The sequence below is a fragment of the Cryphonectria parasitica genome (genome assembly GCF_011745365.1).
Source record: "Cryphonectria parasitica EP155 unplaced genomic scaffold M406scaffold_10, whole genome shotgun sequence".
Lineage (NCBI taxonomy): Eukaryota > Fungi > Ascomycota > Sordariomycetes > Diaporthales > Cryphonectriaceae > Cryphonectria > Cryphonectria parasitica.
Window position 1 is genome coordinate 411,151 of NW_024468918.1, and position 20,253 is coordinate 431,403.

General features: G+C 52.4%; 1 protein-coding gene across 1 annotated transcript; it reads left to right on the top strand.

Annotated features, from left to right (window-relative positions):
• Window positions 1–17,847: 17,847 nt before the first annotated feature.
• Window positions 17,848–18,906, top strand: M406DRAFT_75605 (uncharacterized protein; the record flags this gene model as incomplete). Its single annotated transcript, XM_040925886.1, has 1 exon — window positions 17,848–18,906. The coding sequence occupies one exon, from the start codon at window positions 17,848–17,850 to the stop codon at window positions 18,904–18,906; it is 1,059 nt and encodes a 352-aa protein (XP_040771212.1).
• Window positions 18,907–20,253: the final 1,347 nt, after the last annotated feature.

Genomic DNA, 20,253 nt, shown 5'->3' on the forward strand with positions numbered 1-20,253 from the left:
TCAACTGGCGAGGGGGCCTGTGGTATCGGGCCAACCGACATGAACAATGTTGATTTCTCTGGTTAACCATGGTCGACTTATTGCTTATATCTCTAGTAGACTGCTGTGTCCTTCTGTGGCTGTAATCTCACTGATGTCAAGGCCACCACTGTTTGGCCAACACTCCCACACCCTGCCCCCCGGCCAGGGAACAAAAATCATCTGAACGCGTCCAAGGCCTATACGATTTGAGCGTCAACAAATTCATCACCTCAGTATGCCTCAGCTGTCTCAACGAATCTACTTTGCTTCTTTTGCAGATACATCACTTATCTGCCCAATAAACTAATGTTGTTGCCCCCCCCCCCCTTTTTAAATATATACATGTATCTATATATGCCTTACTCATGACATGTTCCCATCATCTGAATCAGTCAGATTCAATAGGTCTATGGACCATTGCCCAAATCATCCCCCCCCCCCAGGTCCTCACCCAGCTTCTCCAACAGAGGAGCACCTCGGTTTGGGGGTTTGGGGCTTTGGGAAGGAGGGGACATTATTAGAGAGTCAAAGCTTTGAGTACTTACTTAGCTATGGGATTCAACTGACCTCTCTGTGGGCCTGGAGTGATCATCAGACATGATAGATGATTAGGTGGTAGGAAAATAGTGTTCCATGTAGGGGGTTTGGGGGAGGATGGGTGTCTCTGGTGGCACACATGCATTGGGGGGATGTGAGGTTATTGTTTGTGACCCTGTTTGCTTTCATGGGAGGCAAAGGAGGAGTGTAACAGATAACTGTAGGGCAAGTAACACGAGGAGAAGGGGGAGGAGAAGAGAAGGATGTCTGCGTGGTATTAGGATGCATCACAAGATTTGCACAGTCCTTTGATTTTTCATGATCTCTATCCAGCAATCATCTCTGGTGAATCGAAGGTATAAGACTGCCAATTATCTTTGTGTGTTAAGTGGGAGAGAGGGGGGATGGGGAGAGGGCCAGGGCGAGGGCAGTGGCAGATGCCCCAGCATTAATTGTGCAGCTCTCTTTTTTTTTCTCGACTTTCTCCCATCCTATCTCAGAAAGCTACCACTGTGGATTTGTTTACTGCTGTTGCTGCGCTCCCACCATCTGGTAGACAGACATCTCCAACGCGAGCCCAGGTTTTCGCACCAAACCTGTTTGCCTTTCCTTCCAAGCAGCCAACCTTTGGTCTCCCATCTATTACTCTGCCGTCGAGAACTGACATTACACTGGTTTTGCAAGGCTTCTTTAACACCCATTAGAAGAAGCCCCTCTCCTCCAAAGCAGTGACTGTGACTATCCACCTTGTCAGACAATCGTGTCGTCTGTCTTTTTCGTTTGCACCACCACCACCACCATAACAACAACAACTGGTGCCACCATCACTGGAGACTCAACCAATTCTTCTTCAAGTCAATCCTCATTGTCAGCCAAGCCTTCCCCCTCCCCCACTTCTCTTTATTCTTGTCTTGATGGGTTTTGATACTGACCAAGTGTTGTGGTTACCAAGTCCAAACTATCCAGCCCTCCTCTCGACGCGTTGTGGAACACCACAGCTCTTTCTACACCTGAAAACAACCCTCAGGTGTTTCGTCGCCTTCTCCTCAGTCTGTGGACACCTTTACAGCTGCAAAATCGACGATCTGAAGAACACATCAGAGCTGACACCATGGACGACGACGATAACAACAAAAAGGGCAATGCCTATATCATCAACCTGATTGATGGAGATGATGACATCTCTGATACCCCCAAAGTGAAATTAATCACTGCCACCTCCATGCCTGATGATCCCGCCAAAGTCTATCTGGTGGCCAAGTCTACCTCCTCCAGCGCCAGCTCTGACACCATCACGATCATTCTTGAGCTAGATAATACTCCTAGGTCCACAGCTTCGTCTGCCTCAGCCTCCTCCCACAAGAGCGACGAGAAGACAACTTCCAAGACCACAAGCTTATCTCCCATGAAGCATCCATTTCTCAGCACTGTCACTACTGCCATCAGTTTCAGTCCACCTGCTACAGGCGTTTCTACCAGTGGCCTTCCACCCTTTGGTGACCCAAGCCCTGGCAATGGCGACAGGCCAAGCTTCAGCAGCAGCAACGCTGTCACAAGTACTTCACCTGGAACTGCCAAGTCCTCCATGATGATGACAACGACCACTTCAGCCATCATAACTCCCTTCCAGTCAGGCACCCAAGATGCCACATCGTCTACCCCTCAGCCGAGCTCCCAGAACGCCCTGTCTACCTCCTCGACAACCATAGACAGCCTCCTTCCTCCTCCTATCGCCACCACAGCACCAAACATAAAGGACGATCTCTCCACACGTGACGTGGCGGGCATCATCACTGCAGCTTTAGTCTCAGGTATCCTTCTGATTCTACTGCTTGTTTATTTCATCAGGAGGGCCATGCGCAAGAAGTACGGCGGCGGCGGCAGCAACAGCAGCTACAACAATAACGACGACCCTTACCACCTTTCCCCTTCCCCGCCACCCTCGCCCTATCCTGGACGCGGGCCCGCCTCCTACCCACGCCGCAGCTGGGCCTCGACCAACCGCCTCAGCGTCCTCTCCAAGCGCCTCGTCTCCCGCTCCCGGCAGGATGCCACTGCCTCTCGCAACCACAACTACAACCACAACAACAGCGACGAAGACGACCAGAGTGGCGGCGCTGGTGCGTGCAGTGCCGCCGTCGCCGCCTGTCCCTATGAGGGCCGGTGCTCCGTCCATGATGGCGCCGGCCCTGCGTACCCGCGCACGTTTGGTCTGTGGGCCAGCCGTCGCGGTCGCGCCGTGGACAGCGACAATGCCATCGAGATGCAGGCTGGGGTGGGGCGCAGCCAGGTCCCTGTGATGAGCTTGCGTGGTCAGCAGGAGGAGAATGAGGAGGAGGAGGGTGGTGTAGTTGGCGGGGCGGTTGGGCTGGAGGGTAGCGCCTCGATCCCCGTCACAGTGTCGGCTACCATGGAGCCGCGGGCCTCGCAGCGTCGTCAGCACCGTCGCCAGCATCGCCAGCATCGCCAACATCGTCAGCACCGCCAGCACCAGCAGCAGGAGCAGTATCAGCAGCATCAATACCAGCACCAACATCAACAGTATCAGCACCATCAGGAGCAGCACTACCAGGATCAGGGCTACAATGCAGGTGCTAGGTATGATTCTCGCTGGCCAGTGGACTGGACAGCACTGCAGCACGACTTCCAATCCAACAGGCAGTGATCTGGTCATGATTGAAAGACTAGATTCTTTCTTGGGGGGCAGGGTTTTCTATCAAAGGAGCTGTGAGAGCTTTTTTGCTTGTTGTAATAAACATTGCATTATTGGTCCAGTTCTGATTTCATAATGTACAGTTTGATTGGTTCACCACAAGAATCAATCGTTGCAAGCCCTCTTTGTCCTGTTATGATCATCAACCACATTGGTAATGTTTGGCTCCAAGGGAATGCCATATGCCTTCAACCATCAAGATGAAACCCTCTCTTCTGACACCTTTCAATGGGCTCCTTGCGTTGATATCATTTGCTCCTTCATGTTCCATCTGAATGCTGGTCAGCCCTTCAAGACTTGGAATGCCGTGCGTTCTCACCTTCCCCTCAAACATTCTGTTCCAGACTAGGACAGAGCTGCCTTCCCAATTTGCGAAAATCAAAACCTTCATGTAGACCTTTGTTGAGCGGGGGGACTTTGAGAAATTATGACACCCCCCTCTCCAAAGTTTTCCCTTCACCAGCTCCGAAATCTTGCAGGAACGCCACCAATCCCCAGCATTCAATGTTGTCCAAGCATAAGAAGACAGAACCCTTTTCAAAAACAAATTTCCAGAACAAAAGCAACAACAGAAGGAAAAAAGAGAAACAAGAAACAAAAAATTCCCTCCAATTGTGTACAAGCTTCCCCCCCAACTCCATGATCAAATGGAATGATGATCAACAACTGAGAGATGCTTCTTCATTCAAGTCTGGGTTGCAATCAAGATGGAAATCTGTATAATGCCCGGGAGATGCACATCTTCTTTCTTGAGACATGGATGCTAAACAGAATAATTATCTGAACTATATACTCTCCCTTGAATCATCGAGGGTAATTGATCAATGCATGTATTGTGATCAAAGGTTCAAACGACCAGTGACAATGCGCAGTTGAAACCTCGAGAACTTGATCCCAAACCATCATAGGACAAAATGTTACATATGATTATACATGAGTGGCCCTAACATCTCTGAAAGAGTCAATTGCGAAACTGCCTCAAAATGTTTCTTCACACAAAAACATCTCTGGCCATCTTGATACGAATCATTTCCAGACTCTGGACTTTTGGCTGACCAGAATAATTACTTAGCCGTAAGGAAATCATGCTGCAGAACACAATTTCTCTATCTCCCCCCCCCTTTTTTTTCTTCTTCGGAATTACTTCTACATGCCTACGTGGTACGATCTCTATTTTTCTTGCCTTACCCTTCCAACCTATCGTAGAGTCAAGCTTCAAGTCCGTGCTGGATGAAGCTCACCCACTCCACCCCTACTATCTACAACACGAGGAAAGAGGACGGGCCTTTCCTTCCACGATGCTCCAGCCCCCTTCTTCTCTACCTAGGGAAGACAATAATTACCTCAAACAATCAACGGAGGCCGCCGCCAACGACTTCTCTCCTCCTCGTCCTTGTCACTGCCCCAATCATGCTCAACACCGGTCGAGATGCGGCGTCGAAGCAAAACACAAGCGGCGGCCGCCGAGACCTAGAAAGATACAAAAGGGACCACGTCCTGGACTGAGTGGGGACCAGCGTTTTCCCAAATGGCAGCTACCCCCCCCCCCCCCAACCGGCGGAGCTTCACGACACGAACAGAACTGGAATGTTCTTTATTCTCTTTGGGTTAAGATACGACCGACCGAGACTCACACAATGCGGCGCCTGGAGCACGTGTCGTTTAGTCTGGCCGAGGAAGACGGGGAAAGGGGGGGTCTGCTAGGACGAGAAGGAGAAAAAGAGTCAAGAGTGAAAAAAGGTGAAAGGGGAAATCTCGAAGAAGCGCCGTGACATAGTCTGTGCTATGCCCCATCTCGACCGAACTCCTGCCTTCGCAACGATGGGTAACCCTTGCACAAAGAAAGGAAGGAAAGCTCAGCTTAGCTCTCTATACCTACTCACTTGACTAGCAAGAGCGTTTACGTTGTGATTACCAAGCTCGGCATATCACAGGGTGGGTTTTCCTTAACTCCATTCTTTTCTTCTCCTCCTCGGCCTCTCCCACCGCACCCCACCTGCTGGCGCTCTTGTCTCCTCCTTTGTCGGTTTTTGTTCACATCTCGCTCTCTATCTTTTGCTTTCCCGTCTACAGTAAAACCCTCCCCCAAAGGTCTAGAACCTGTCACGTACGATTTATGCTTTAGCTCCTCCCGCTTCCCGCCGTGTCCCCCCACAAGGCTTCTGGGCCGCAGCCGTGGTGATGGCTACTAAATGGCTCCTCCCTATGTACATAAGTATATAAACACAATCCTACAGGGGGGCTATTTTTATTTATTTATTTACTTCTTGCCTTCCTGCCGAGGCACACGACCCCATCGATAATCCAATTCGGCCTTACCTTGCGAGCCACACTTCCCCTGAAAAGGAAAACAAACACCCCCCCATGATTCCTGCCATGAGCCCACACCCACCTAGATCTTAACTAACTGTCCGCGCACGTGGCTTTGTCTAGGGTGCATGCTAGTTTTATTTTTTATTTTTATTTTTATTTTTATTTTCCTTTTCTCCTTTCTACCTTCGTCCCCCGGTGCCCCGCCCCGGAGGAGAAAAGAAAATGGTTCCTCTTTTCCCTTCAAAAACCTAATCTATAGGTTCGTTATACGAAAACCAAAACGCCATGTTTGTAAGAAAGGGGAAAGTGTTGCAAAGAAATTGGACAAGTTTGTCATCTGAATTCGATCCCTCTCTTGACTTCTCTCCCCCCTCCCTTCTCTTCCCCACCAGCCCCGTCCCAGCTGAACGGGACACCCAAATTTTCTTTTCTTTTTTTCGATGGTCTAGATTTTTTTTTTGATAGATCTCATTTATTAGAGTTTTCTAAGGATAAGGATAGAGACAGCCTTTTCCGGATGATGCCATAGTACTAGTATGGAAATCAATCGGGAGGAGGTAAGATACTTGTTCCTTAGTTGGTAGTTGTATTGATTGTTGCCTACTACTATCTCAGTTCAGCCGCACCTGGACGAGAGGGGCTGTGTGTGCCTGGGCAAGCTGTGGTTTTTTTTCTCTTTCCTCTCTGCATCCGGCGGGTAATATTTGTCCCCACCCCTACCTCCCAGTACCGAGGAACAAGAATTGAAAGCAGCAGAAAAAGGAAAGGGAACAAGAAGAATGGTATGTACCATGTACTACTACTATTGTAGGTGATATTCATTACCTTGTCTTATTCTAATCGATTTGAACAGAACACGTGAGATTGCAATCTGTCATCGCGCCCCATAGTTTTAAAAACCCGGGGCAAAAAAACAAAAAAAAAGCATACAGCTGTGTTGTCGTCACTGGCCCCATCACCCAGCTCACATAGAAGTGATGTTTATACTATGGCACAGAGCCCAGACGCAGATCATCACCGTAACAAGAAAAAAGGGAGGAGACAGATCGGCAAGCAGCACCGTTGTGACGAACGTCTTTACTGTAAAGAAATCACAATACCATGGTAAAAATGTAGTGGTAATCGCTGCCCCCGGTAAGGATTTACCGATGCAGTGGGTTGAACCCCACCTGCTGTGCTGTGCAGTTTAGCTGTGCAGTGCTGTGCTGTTGCTGGGTCTTGGCGTCTGGAGTTAGGCGAGTTGATGATTATATTGCGGACGCAGATTTTTGTCTCGGAGACAGGGGGACCCGGCGGTGTTCTGCGTAAAAGGTCCAATGGGAGGACAGGCTAAGACGTCAACATACCCCCCTGCTGGACGACGAGGGGTGAGGGCCCCACCGTTTACCTCTCTCTGTCTCTTTCCCCACCCTTGCCCTGCGGCGTCCTCCCCCCCCCTGGTTCAGCAAGGTCTCTCACCCAACCACGGGTCGTTTTTGTCCTACCGGCACTCATTTATGACGGACAAGGCGTGAGAAAGAGAGAGGGGTTGTATTTCAGCAGCTGTGATTCCTCTCCACTAATCGTGATTTGGTTCCGCAGGTTTTTTTTTTTGGTTTTTTTTTTTTTTCGTCTCTGATCTTGCATGGGCTATGGGCAGGCTGTGTATCATACGTGCGTATCTCCTTCATACCCATGAACGGCTGGAAGGTGGGGAGAGTAAGGGTTTTTTTCTCGCTCTTCCTTCTCTTCTTTGAAGAACACTGTGTGGTCTCGAGGGGGGAAGGAGGGAAGGAAGGAAAGGGAGGGGAGCTGGAAAGTAGCCCAGCTTGACTTTGTTTTCTCGTGTCCGAGTTTCAATTGGGACTGGGTCCTCATGACGAAGGAGGAGAGACACAAATGATTTGGAACGAAAGATTGGTATACCTCGTTTTCTCCACTTTTTCCTTTTCTTTTCTTCTTTCCCTCTCCCTCCTTTCCTCCTCTCTCTGTGTCTCTTTTTTGAAAGAAGAAAGAAACAAAAAAAGAGCAAGGGGGGGAGGGCACAACGAGGATATACTGTCCTACGTGGCCATCTAGCCCGCCATCTAGCCCGACCCAGCCAGCTGGGTCAGAGGAAAACCGTCGACTAGCGGACGGGGAAGACTGCCGCAGCACACAGCAAAGCATGGACTATACACATGTACTCTGGTACTTCCACCACCATAGTGTCTACGCCATCATGGCCCTCTCTTTCTCTCTCTCTCTTTCTCTATCTACCTCCCCCCCCCCTCCCCTTCTCCACAGGCTGCAGCACCAACCAAGAAAGAAACCCCACCGATGGAAACCCAGCTAAGAATGTTGACAGGCGGGCTGCAAGTGGTGATTATCTCCGACCGATGGGGACCAAGAGCCGAGGGGGAGGGTGTGGCTTTTCTTTCTTGTCGCGTGGTCGCGTCTCCACTAGTATCGGATAGCGCACGATATGTTTTGGGGAGTGACCCTTTCTCATTTTTGGTGCTGAGCGAGAGGCGAAGCAGGAACCAACCCCCTTGGAAGGCGGAGGCCGGAGAGCCCTTTCTCGGGCACGCCAGATTCAACGGGAGTAGCCTCGAGGCCCTAAGACGGAGGCGCGAATCTTACTGTGGTATAATTCCGCGCTACCTTGTTGCATGACCAGCGGAATCAGGAATGGCTTACCTGTGCTAGCAGGATGCGAGCTAGTCCTTAACTGGAAGAGAGCCAACGGCGGTCCCAGGGCGCCGGAACAAAGAAAGAGAGAGAAAGAGAGAGAGAGGGAATAGACACAGAGTACGAGGGGGGGCTCGCGGGACATGTCATGATTGTATCTTTTTTTATCTTCCTTTCCCTTCCTTCCCTCCTAAGGCTTTGGTGCGAGAATTCTCAACCCCTCCTATCCCTCTTCTACCTCTTCTCTTTCTCCTCCTCCTCCTCCTCCTTCTGCTCTTTGTCCTCCTCCGCCTCTTGATCGAAGAGCGGCCCAAAGCAGAAAACGGCTCACTCTTGTCGTCACCATCGCCGCCAAGGCGGGTCAGACAACAATACGATGAGCACCCAGACATTAGACGTCAAAGAGCTGATTAGTTGTCCGTGCCCTTAAATATGGTGTGGTCAATAGTCTACCCTATGATGGGACCCCCGTGGAGCCCTCTTTCTTTTTTTTGTTTAAAAAAGAAAAGAGAGAAGGGGGGGGGGGCCCGACAAAGTGCACACAGGCTTGGTTCAGCGCGCCAGTAGTAAGTAGTGAGCTCAAAAACCTTGGCGGAGAGACAGAGAAGGGGGGGGGGGGTGGGCTAGGCCCCTGGTCCTGCTGGCGTCGACGGCGGCGGGAAAACCACGTGGAAGTAGTGCGGGGACGGGCTGTGATCCTTCGGTATTCCAGATCCGTTGGCCAGATGAGAGCTGAGGAGATCCTCCCTCACCTGGATCTCGAGGCCAAGTAGTTTTCCAAGTTCATGCACACCCACACCCACCCACCCACCCACCCACACACACACATGATAGGCGAGAAGGGTAGGCCTCCGGCAATCGAACACGATCCGATGGGCCAAAAAAAAAGTGAGAGCGAGAGAAGCGAGAGAGAGCGCTGTGCCTCATTCCGCACATCCCCCTCCCCTCCCTCCCCTTGGCCTATGAGATGTTTGCTTGTTCAGCCGAGGAGGATCGCCTACCTGGTCGAGATCGAACCCTGGTAGAGCACGAGGGAAACAAGGTTATCAAAGGGGGAAATGGGGGGGGGGGGGTGGGAAAGAAGGAGAGGAGGGTTTTGATGGTGGTGGTGTGGGTCTTTTCTGACCCGACAGTCTGGCTGCATCTGAAGTACATCGATAGGGGTAACAATAGTGTGGGTCTGAAGGTTTGGAAAGTACCATAGTACGCTCATGGCGGCCCAAACGATCCCAGATGAGGGGCGGAAAGCGACGCTGTCGGTGATCAAGATCTCGGTTCGGTGCCGAGAGAGACAGAAGGAAAGGAAGAAAAAAAAGAAAAAAAAAAGACAAGGCACGTCAATACAAGGGGGGAGCAAAAACCATACAGTAAGAATCACCACAGACACATACCCACACCCACACTCAGGGTGTGTGTTCTTTGTGGAGAAAAGAAGAAAAAAGAAGAAAGAAGACGAGAGATCTCATCACCCTCATCTTTGTATTTCTCCACAAAAATTCAATGACAAGAAATAACGACAACAAAAACAAAACAAGCAGCGCCGATCACTGTGATGTCTCACCGCTTTCTGAGATCTGAGCCAATCTGCATGCATGGCAAGGGCCCGTTGCAATGACGATGCAAGACGAGGCTGTCACCGCCCCAGAAGTGGCAGTCGTCAGAGCCACAGTGCAGTTCCTTGCCCCTTGCGGACGAGCCGGTGTGAGATGGGCAAGATCTCGCAAGGGGTCCTTGTCGCCAGCGGCAAGGCGAAGGTGTGAAAAGCGACGATATGGGCTACTGTGTGAGTACGGACCCGATACTGTGCACAGAGAGGAAGGAAGGGGAAGGGGGAGGAGAAACACTGCATTTTGAAACCCTCCAGAACCCCAGCACCACCAACAGTCAAAACAGTGTGAACAAACGGGTAAGGCTATGCACATGGCAAGATGTGTGTGAAATATATATGCACTATCCCTTATCGAGTAGTAATTCTTTTTGGTTGGTTTGTGATTATTTTCCTTTCCCGGAGCCAGACCCCCGGGGGGTCCTCCGCTAGTACGAGCTGAAAAGCTCGCCGTAGCCAGGTTTATCTGGTTGATTGGGGCTTGTCATTGGGCGCTGGGCGGAAGGTGCCACAACGGCTCTTCGAGTTCCCGGACGGGGGGGAAGGGGGCCACGCTGTAATCTTGCTTGCTGGCGATGCAACTCTGTTCCATAGGCTTCAGAGGGTCCTTATACGAAAGGTGTATGAGGGGAGACAAGGGAAAATACAAGAAAGCGAGAGAGAGAAAAAAAAAATCCCTTGGTGGAGATGGACATCCAGATTCCTTATTTTCTCTTCGTCATCGCTTCGTCATGGTGTTACCGTTGCAGTGATGCGTAGAGGGGGGGAAGGGCGCCTTGTGGTCCTTGGAAAATGCAAAGCAAGGTGCCACAACGTCCCCGAGTCGCCGACCAGAATGCAGCCACATCTGAACAAAAGGTCGCACCCGGCTCATCATATGCCGTCGATCTCCTTCAGACGAAGATCCAAATTCCCCTTCCCCACCTCCATGTCATTGAGAGCGCCGCAGGGCTGGCTGCGTGGTGGGTTCGTGAAAGCCAACTTGTTGTTCATTCCTTGGAAGTACAGCCACACCACCACCATCATCATCATTGATCTTCCTGTCATGATGTACATGTACCTTGGGATGGAAATGTCCCTTCTTGGTCAGTGCCCTTGAAAGAAGAAGGAAAAAAAAAAAAAAAAAAGAAAGAAAAAAAGAGACCGAGTGCGTGGTCCAGACTTTTCGGCTTCAGCGGGGGAGGGAGGAGCAGGAGGGGTCACATCAGCCCATAAACCAGTCCAGATCGCGCTGTTCGCTGACAAACATCAGGCCACCTGCTCGTCTACTTGCTGGACGCGATGTGGTGGTTTCAACCAGGTCAAAAGCTAAAGCTTTGGCCGGTGGGACGACCACCACGATCGTTGAGTTTGGCCGAGGACAGTGGGCGCCGCCGCCAAACCCAGAGCTCTGGATACGCTAGGCCACGAAGAGGGCCATCGGCCGCTTTTGTCTTTCGGGAAGAGCCTTGAGCTATCCTATCGCACCGGAGTTGAGTACTAAGCTTCCATAGTACTTGCCGCTGCCCCCCCTCCCCCCTCCCCCCCTCTCTCTCCAGGAACTGTATGTCTCGACGTCGCCAGCCGTTCCTTGACGTGTCTCTCCCGTGTCCCCTCATGAGGTTTTGTTCCATAGTAGTCGTAACTCCGACGCGGCCCAAGACGCACTCTTGCTGCAGCCCCCCTCCTTTCTTTCCCCATTTTCAGGTGCAGTCACACCCTGCCTCCCTCCCCTTCCCCCCTCCCCTTGACAGGCTGAAGTACTATAATATCATCACTCGGTAGGAGAGAGAGAGATATACACACAAGAGATCCACCGACCTCATCAGCTGCAAGGGAGGCGTGCAGCAACGGAGTCAGCGACTTGGGTGTATCGTGGGGAGGCGCTGCTCTTGACCTGCAAGAGGCACCCTGCGGGAATTTGTGCCTCTGCAGATTTGCCAGATTTGCGAGATTGGCGAGGATCCATCCCGATGCCTTTCGGTGTCACCCCAGGGTGTGGTAGCAGAGAAGAGATGCACAGAGAGAGTGAGTGAGAGAGCAGAGACAATAACGCACGGCCACGTGGACCCTTTGGCGGGATCAGGGAAATTTTTGCGGGTCCCATCGACGGCCAGCGCGAACGCCGGAATCCATACACTTTGGGGCTGCTGTTTTGCGACGTGGGTGCTGTCATGTTTGGCGACGTTCGACGCGCTCACCTCTGCAATGTACATAGTATACACAATAGTATGTATGCCCTTTTTCAGCCCAACTGCCCAGAAGAATGAGCAAAGCGCTGTCATACAGCCGCTGTTGTTTCGGATAGGTCATACCGTATTCGCAAGCTTTCCCTCTGGGAGGGGGAGAGAGCCAGGATGAACAGCAATGCATGAATGACTGACAGCAGGCAAGACCAAAAAAAGAAAGGAACAAAGCTGTCAATCGAGAAACCACCGGTACTCGCCTTTGTGAGCGGTCTTGAAACCAGCATACATCAATCCTCAATCAAGGTTCTTGGCCCGTGGTTCAGCAGACAGCTGTTGGAACAGGGGGGCGTCTACTCTCGGCCGACAGCCAGCTGCGCCCTCGGCCTCCCTGTAGTTTCTGACGGGCGATGCGACGGTCGACAACTTGCGATGCCCAAACAGGAATCCGCAAGCGCGACGTTCACACTTCGGTGCGCGTGAGAAAGATGAAATAAACGAGGACAACGAAGCTGAGAATTTGGACGCAACCAGAGAATCTGGCCCTCCTCCACAACCTCCATCCGCGATGCAACCCGCACACCGACCATGACAATGCCAGCGAGCAGGCCTGGCCTGGAACACACGCCTTCCCCCCACCGCCTTTCGCATGTAAGTAACACGAGCCTGTCTGTGCCTCGAGTATTATGCCTGCCGCTCGCAAGCTCCATTCCTTTCAACAAGAGAGGAGGAAAAAGGGAGGAAGAGGGCCAATCGCCCATAAATCCAACCCCGGTCGTGGGATGAAACTGACACCCTCTTGCTTTGTCCTCCACCTCCCCCTGGCCCTGCCCTTGGCTCCCTGGAGACAGAAAATGTCTGCCTATTGCAACCCAATAGCTCCACCTAGTTCCGCATCCTCCGCAGGCCGGACAACAGGGAGAGAGCATCTTTGTCGACACGCCCTCGGTGTATTTTGGTAAATTCGCGGGCTTCAGCATGGGCCTCGCCAATCTGAGAAATGCGTCTGTGATATCTTTTTGTCTTGTCAAGATTTGTAAGAAGAAGACGTGATCGTAATCGGTGACGATCTCCGTGACCAAATCCATGAAGAAGATCTGTGGAAGGAATATTGGCAGGTGGGACGTCCTCTGGTGCTCCGCATGTGGTAGATACAGCCTTACCCATCCTCCTGTCAAGGGCGGCCCAGAGCTTCGGTGCAGTCTGTGCAATCCGCGTGACCGCCCTTGTCTCACACCCTCATCTGCGCGACTGGTGATCAGATTCAAATTACCGCTGGCTGACATCTTTTGAAAACCACCGCTGCGAGGTGCTTTTTCTTCTTCTTCTCGTTTCGCTTTAGGATCGAGGAGGATTCTACATTTGTCTCTGCAATGCGAGGCTATGATGCATCATCCGATGCCCCTACCACCTCTCTCCTACCTCTCTCTCTCTCTTAGCCCTTGGCTCCTCACGGGGTGACATCGTTTAGATCCAGGGCACCAACCACCCCCCTCGTCCCTTGATCAACTTGTCAGATTGGCTTGAGGGCTGGACCATTTACTATACTCTCGCTTCCCGAGGATTTGGGTTTATGGGTCCAAGAGAATGCTGACCATAAGCTGCAGCCGCACGTGGAATTATGAAGCCGGTGCGCAGCATGAAAGGGCATGTACCGCTCGGCTCTCGCCTTGGTCGTCGAGATTACCTCAAGTGCCGTGTCGACGAGATCCGTGATAGAGTCAGTGAATGAGTGTGTGAGTCGGTTGAGTCGGTCGGTCCTCGAGGGTTGTTGGTCGGGAATGGCTCTCAAGCTTGGCAGCCAGTTCCAGTGGGATGGTACGCTAGACGAGAGGCGTTGTCAATTGGAAGATGAGGCAGTCTCAGCCGCTCATTGTGGTGAGGAAGAACTACTGTGGCCTCTTCCCGTCCTCTCCCCGGCACTGATCGTTGAGGGTTCTGCGCTCTCGCTCAAGCCATCTTGTACCATTCCCAGCCCTCTGGTTATGCCGTCTGGCTAGTCTGGCGCCATGTCTTCTGCATAGCGCATCCAGCCCGCATTTCCTCGGTCTCCCTCTCTTCACACAACGGTCGCCCTAAGATCGCCCACGAGTAAGTCGCTGACAGGTGGGCTACAGCGAACCACCTAGGAGTTCAGATGGAGACGTCGGGAGGGCAACGCGGCGGTTGCGCAATGAGGCGTCCACGCCGTCTTCTCGTAGAAGCAGCCATGGTTTTTCTTCTTCTCTTCCATTTCGAATCGCGCACGAGCCGAGCAGACCACTCGCGCCTCCTAGTCATTGATCAATGCTCTAGCAGTGCAGGGCCGCTTGTCTCAACTCAAGATGAGCCAGGCCAAGGATGTTGCTGCTGTCCGGCCTCGTATCGATCAGCTCCAGAAATAGATCGGCTTCAGTCCGAACAAGATCGCTAGGACAACAGGGACTAGATGCTCATCGATGTGATTGAAACATATCGGAAGACTTGACATCCAGACGATCGTCTATAACAGGGCGACATATAGGTATAAGACGGGCCAGTCGAACGCGGAATTGCTTCCCATCGACTCGGGCGTGCGAAACCCAGCACTTTGGGTCCCGGGTCTCGAGTCAGCAGCCACCCGGGAAGATCAGCGCGTCCGGCTCGGGGGGCAAGCCCCTGGCGTCTGGGATCTGGGATGAGGGAAGAAGCTTAAACTCATAGCCGTGAGGGCCCACTCTGAGCTGAGGAGCTGACTGACAGGATTCCAGCGTGTGTGTTGGAGCAGAAACGCATCCTGACTTAAAAGTACCCGATGGAGCGGTACAGCATGGGAAGCGGAGCTCGGCCTGCCGACGTAAAGGCTGAAGATCGTGTCGTCCCCAGTCAATATCAGATTGCGAGCTTTGCACTGAAGATCCTCAAAGACATTTTTCATGATTTCATGCTGGGGATTGTGGCGGCTCCTTACTATGTGCAGGCTTCGAACCAATGGTGAGCTCGAGAAGCGGTGAGGCTTGCCACACTAGGGCACTCATTGGCAGATGTGGTGTTGCGACGTGGGCAGAATATGATGCGCAGCGGGTTTTGCTTCATGCAAGCAGTAGAAGATATTTTCCGCTGTCGCGCTGCTGCATGATGCTCCAAGTGTGGTGAGGGAGACAATTTGACGCGATAGCCGGGACTGGTGGTCTGACCGGTGAAGCCATTTGATCCTTCGCCATGTCAAACGGCCGTAAAGGATTTTAAGACCCCACGCCCACAATATTGCCGACTGCCCAACACTTCTTGAGGTCTAGCGACTCCCGTTGCAGGCGCTGAGGCTCTCCCTCTGTCATAGCGTTGGATAACCTCCCTGGAATGGCCAGCTAGGAACTCTGTACCACACAGTTCTCAAATGGGAAGCAAACCGCAAGGGCCACCTCAATTTCCCAAATGCTTGGCTACTAAGATCACGGGTCCAGCTCACTGATCATTTTAGGCGGTAGGGGTCCTTCGCCTCAGAGGCTGCCCCCCCCTCCCCCCCTTGCAACGCCCAGACGTAGCGAGCACATGGCTTCAGGGAGGGGTCTGGACAAGGCTGCATCCTGGATCGGAGTTGGATCTGGGTACGACGGATCCTTTTGAGAGAGGCCCATGGGGAGGGCTAAGATGATCGCACATCAAATCTTAACATCTGACGGCACGCACATTGAGGCTGATGTCCGAATGAGCTGCTTGAGCAGCTGGCAATCAGTCAAAATCGCTGTGGCTCAGAAAGGATCCATCTTCATTTCCCCTGTTGCCATGTTTTTCTTTGTGCCTTTCTTTTGTTCTTCTTGGTCGCAGAACACGTGGTGGATCCTTTGAATGGCGATCTCGGACTGTCGGAGCCACGGATCAAGTAGGATCGCCATTGCGTTCGCTGAAGGTTGTGAATTACACTCCCCATAGTAGAGACGCCAGGGCTGTGAAAATACACTATGATGGTGTTAATGTTATTGTTGTTGTTGTTGTTGTTGTTATCCTCGCTGTTAACGAACGCTGGGCCGAAGCAGTGGATCTGAGCCCCACCACCAACCACACCACGCTGCCAGGAACAGGAGGGAATCGTGCTTTTTGTTCGTGCTCTTTCGAAAACCGAGTTGTGCGGGTCTGAGAGGAGGTTTCCTTCCAGTAACTGGCATAGGGGTTTCACAAGCAGATTGGTGACAGTGATAGGTTGACAGTGACAAGTGACAAGTGATAGTGACGAGGATGGCAGGCCAACACTACTTCCAGCTGAGGCGATGCCACAGCGCATCGCCTCATGTGCTTCGACAATAAACTCCAAATCCGGCTAGTCTTCGTCCGGCGGAGAAGACCATTGTGCCGTTGTATGCAATGCCGCACTGTTGTGGATGCGATACCGTGCTCATACTATGATGCCAGCAACGCGAGAAAGTGTATCTTCTCCACCCTGGATGGCAGTGACGGTGACGGTGTTTGGTTCAGGTACTACAGCTGATGCTGGAGCAGGAGGAGGAGTGACGGAGGCGGGGGGGGGGGGGGGGACGAGAAGGAGCATCATGATGATGATGATCGTCGTGGAGAGGGCGGCCGACGAGGAACCGTTCCGTCATTCCGCAGGGACCCTGCCATGGTTAATGTTCGCGTAACAACAGGCAGAAGAGATCTGGGGTCTGTGGATAAGTGTGGATGGCACTGTGATGTGATATCAGATTTTCTCAAGTTGTCGGCCGAAAGGGCAACTGGCTGGCAAGAATTGTGCACAGTACAAGAGATTGTAAGGGGGGAACGATGACATGCCCAGGGACAATCCGTAATAATGACTGATACGACAACTACCCAATCGCAAAGGCAGGAGCCATTGACCTGCCCTGTTCTTGCCTGTCCTCCCTCAACTTCTTCAGCTGCAGACTGACTCACGATCTTTCCCGATTTGTGCTTTCAAGTGGACCCGCCGTAAATGACCGCGGTAGAGGGAAGCTGCGTATTTTATTTCAGAGTCCAGATTTCCGCTAACGTCTTTGGGTAGTATTTGCAGCTCAACCCCTCCCCTTGTCTGGGCCCATCGTGGATGACAAGTACTAGGGCGAATAGCTGTCGATGTTAGTGCCCCTCGTGAGAAGTCACGAGCCAGCACCAGGGTACCTCATGATTGCGCGAAGCGAGGCCTGGAATGGATGTCCCTGTCCCTGAACTGTACATGGGTTGCGGAGGGGCTGTGTGGAGAGAGAGAAATGTACCCTAGTAAATCACTGGGTCCTGACCCCCCCTTTCCCCAGCCCTCAAAGTACCGAGTCACTCGATACTTCCATCATCCAGAGCCCACCTCGAGGCTAAAACCCGCCCAAGACTAGGAAGGTAGGCTATGAGGCCGTTGACCAGACGCAGGGGTGAGTAGCTCCCCATCGAGAACGCGGATCTATCTGAAAAGGTACTTGGCATACAAATTCCACCGTCTTTACCATTCTTACCATTCCCTCCCACCCCCAAATGCCATGTGCTCCCGTTTGATATAAAACTTATACGCCTGCATTCCCTCCGACGTGGACTCCTCCCCCTCCTACTTCTGGTGTCCACACACATTTCTTCGCTCCAGTCCAGTCTCCCCCTCTCCCCACAACGCAAGAGGCAGTTTCCAGACCAAATACAAGAAGAGTCTGTCGTCCTCGTCCTCATCCTCGTCCCCAACAAGCATTTGCATTGTCATAAGCGAGCGTCGTCACCATCCTCATTCCCATTCTTTATCAGCATCAGCATCAGCATCAATCTTCCCAGTCCACTTGCGTGGGCCCCACCAACCCCTTCGCGATTCCAGGCTGTTGTCCTACACAACGGCCAGCAGAGTCATACTTGTTTCTATTCCTCCCCTACACCCAACAACTACACATATCGCCAACATGCAGGCCAGCACCCACCAACAGCAGTCGCCCCAGGCCTCGGCCTCGATACCGACACGAAGGCGTGACAACAGCCGACAGCTGGCAGGCCGAAGCGAGTATAAGGGCCCCTGGTCTGAGGAGGAGTGCAACATCCTCTCGAGGATCGTGCGCAGCTATCTCAACGAGACGGAGCACAGCCCGCGACCGCACCGCAACGGCAACAGGTCTCAGATCCCGTGGAGCGAGCTGTGCCTCGAGTACTCGCGCCAGAACCCCTCAAAGCCTCGCACGGCCAAGCAGTGCCGTGAGAAGTGGAATGAGCATCTCAAGTGGCCCTCTGAGTGCAAGAAGAAGTTCACCCCATCCGAGTCGGCCTTCATCTGCCACTGGGCCGAGATGAACGAGAGGAAGTGGGCCGAGCTTGGTCGTATCATGAACCGGCCCGAGAACATGATCAAGAATTACTACTACCAGGAGTCCAAGAAGGTGAAGAGAAAGCTGGAGGCCGCTACCGCCGCCGCCGCCGCTGCCCGTGTCACTCCCACTCCCTCCACTCCTGTGTCGCCACGGCCCCTGTCGGCCCAGCAGCAGCAGGCCCCCCAGCACCCCTTCGACCACAGCACGACTCCGGGCACGTACTACCCCCAGGAGTCGCACTCTCGTCGTCCTAGCACCACGTCTACTGGCTACCCCCCTTCGCTGGCGTCTGACCACGAGTCTATTGTGGACTCACCACGCTCTGCCCACGACCGCCCTTACCCACATGGACAGTTCCGGCTTCCCTCCTGGCCGGCCGAGAGCAAAGATTCCTTCATGGATGAGGACACGGACTTCGGCGGACACATCCGTTCCAGGTCTACATCCTCTCAAGGCCACCTCTCCCACCTCAGCCATGTTCCCCGTGCCGAGGATCGCCGCCCACAGGCTCATCAACCCGCGCATCAGTCGTACGCAGCACAGCCCATCACTCTCCCTTCACTTAGGGAAGTCTTTGGCCCCTCCTATGGAGACATGCTCGGCCGGCGGCTGCCGTCACCACATCACTCCTTCGCCATCCTGCCCAACCGGTCTCACTGAACGGATGAGCAGTTGTTCACCTCCCCCTCTCTTTCTGTACGAACACAAAATTTGGCATGGGGGACCTGGTGGGCGGGGAGGAACAGATGTCTTTGCTTTTCGACGGAGTTTTACGGCTGGCGGAAGACCAAAATAACGGAGTATAGGACGGCCGCGCTAGGACTGATCACCTGCGCAATTGGATTCGGATGGCTCTGGGATTATTTTGGATTTTCTGGTGCTTGAAGATACCCGCCGTCGGTCCTGCCTCTCTAATGAAGAGGACTCGGCGGCCTCAGTGACTATTGGGAATTCTCCTTTTGGGTCCTTGATTGATATTTTGTTGTTTCTGTTTGCTATTGGGGTTCATCTTTTCAGTCTTTCTTCTTGCTTTTGTTGGAGAAGTCGGCGAGGTGAACGCTCTAGGCTCGCCTCGCCTTGCCATTCCTTTGCGGGATACAGTTATCATTGCTACAGTGGCGATTCCATCGCTATATTTTGCGTACAAGCTCAACGCAGCTTAATTTTCTATTGTACAGCGCACAGTTATAATAATGAAAAGAACCCCAATAAATTTTTCCGAGATTTACTGGTCCCAGATGAGCAAAAATGCCTGTGAAGAAGCTATGTGCAGCACACCTTTCCGATGCTCAATACAAGTGCCTCTTTTCTTTTTTTTTTTTCCTCCCCCGTCTTCTCTCCCAAGTGTCTCTTCTCAGCTATGAGCAAGTCCCAAGCAAGTTTAGTGGAGCATGTTCCTACGAACTAAGTACGGAGGGCGGGAGAGTCTCTCGTCATCATTTCATGGGTCTAAGATGTGGTCTGTTGGTGGGCCGCCGGGGTGGTTAGAGTTAGTGGAGGGTAGGAGGCAAAAGAAAATAAAATAAAATACGAGAGAGGCTGATGATGGATGATGGGTGACCCAGAGCGCCGGGAGCGGCACGGAAGAATTGAAGAAGACAAGGGAAAGGAAGAAATAAAAGATGAGACAATTCAGCAAATACATGAAAGAACCAAAGAAACACACACATAGAGAGAGAGACACACACACACACGCACATACAAGGAACAGGAAGAAGCAAATACCCTTTAGTTAGCCCACAAGGTTTAAACCGGGGTGGGGGAGGAGCACGTAACCAGATCTCAGATCTCGGGGGGGGGAAGCAAAAAAGCCGAGAGACAACAAGGTTCGAAGAAGTATGGAAAAATGAGAATTGGGAATGTGGTAGATAGATGGATGGGTTGGGGGGGGGGTTCAAAGAGAGGGGGGGAGGGAACTGGGAGTTCCAGGGCCACGCCGCACACTGGCTACTAGGAGAAAAAGCAATAAAAAAAAGAAGAAGACAAGATACTACTGTGCACATGTAC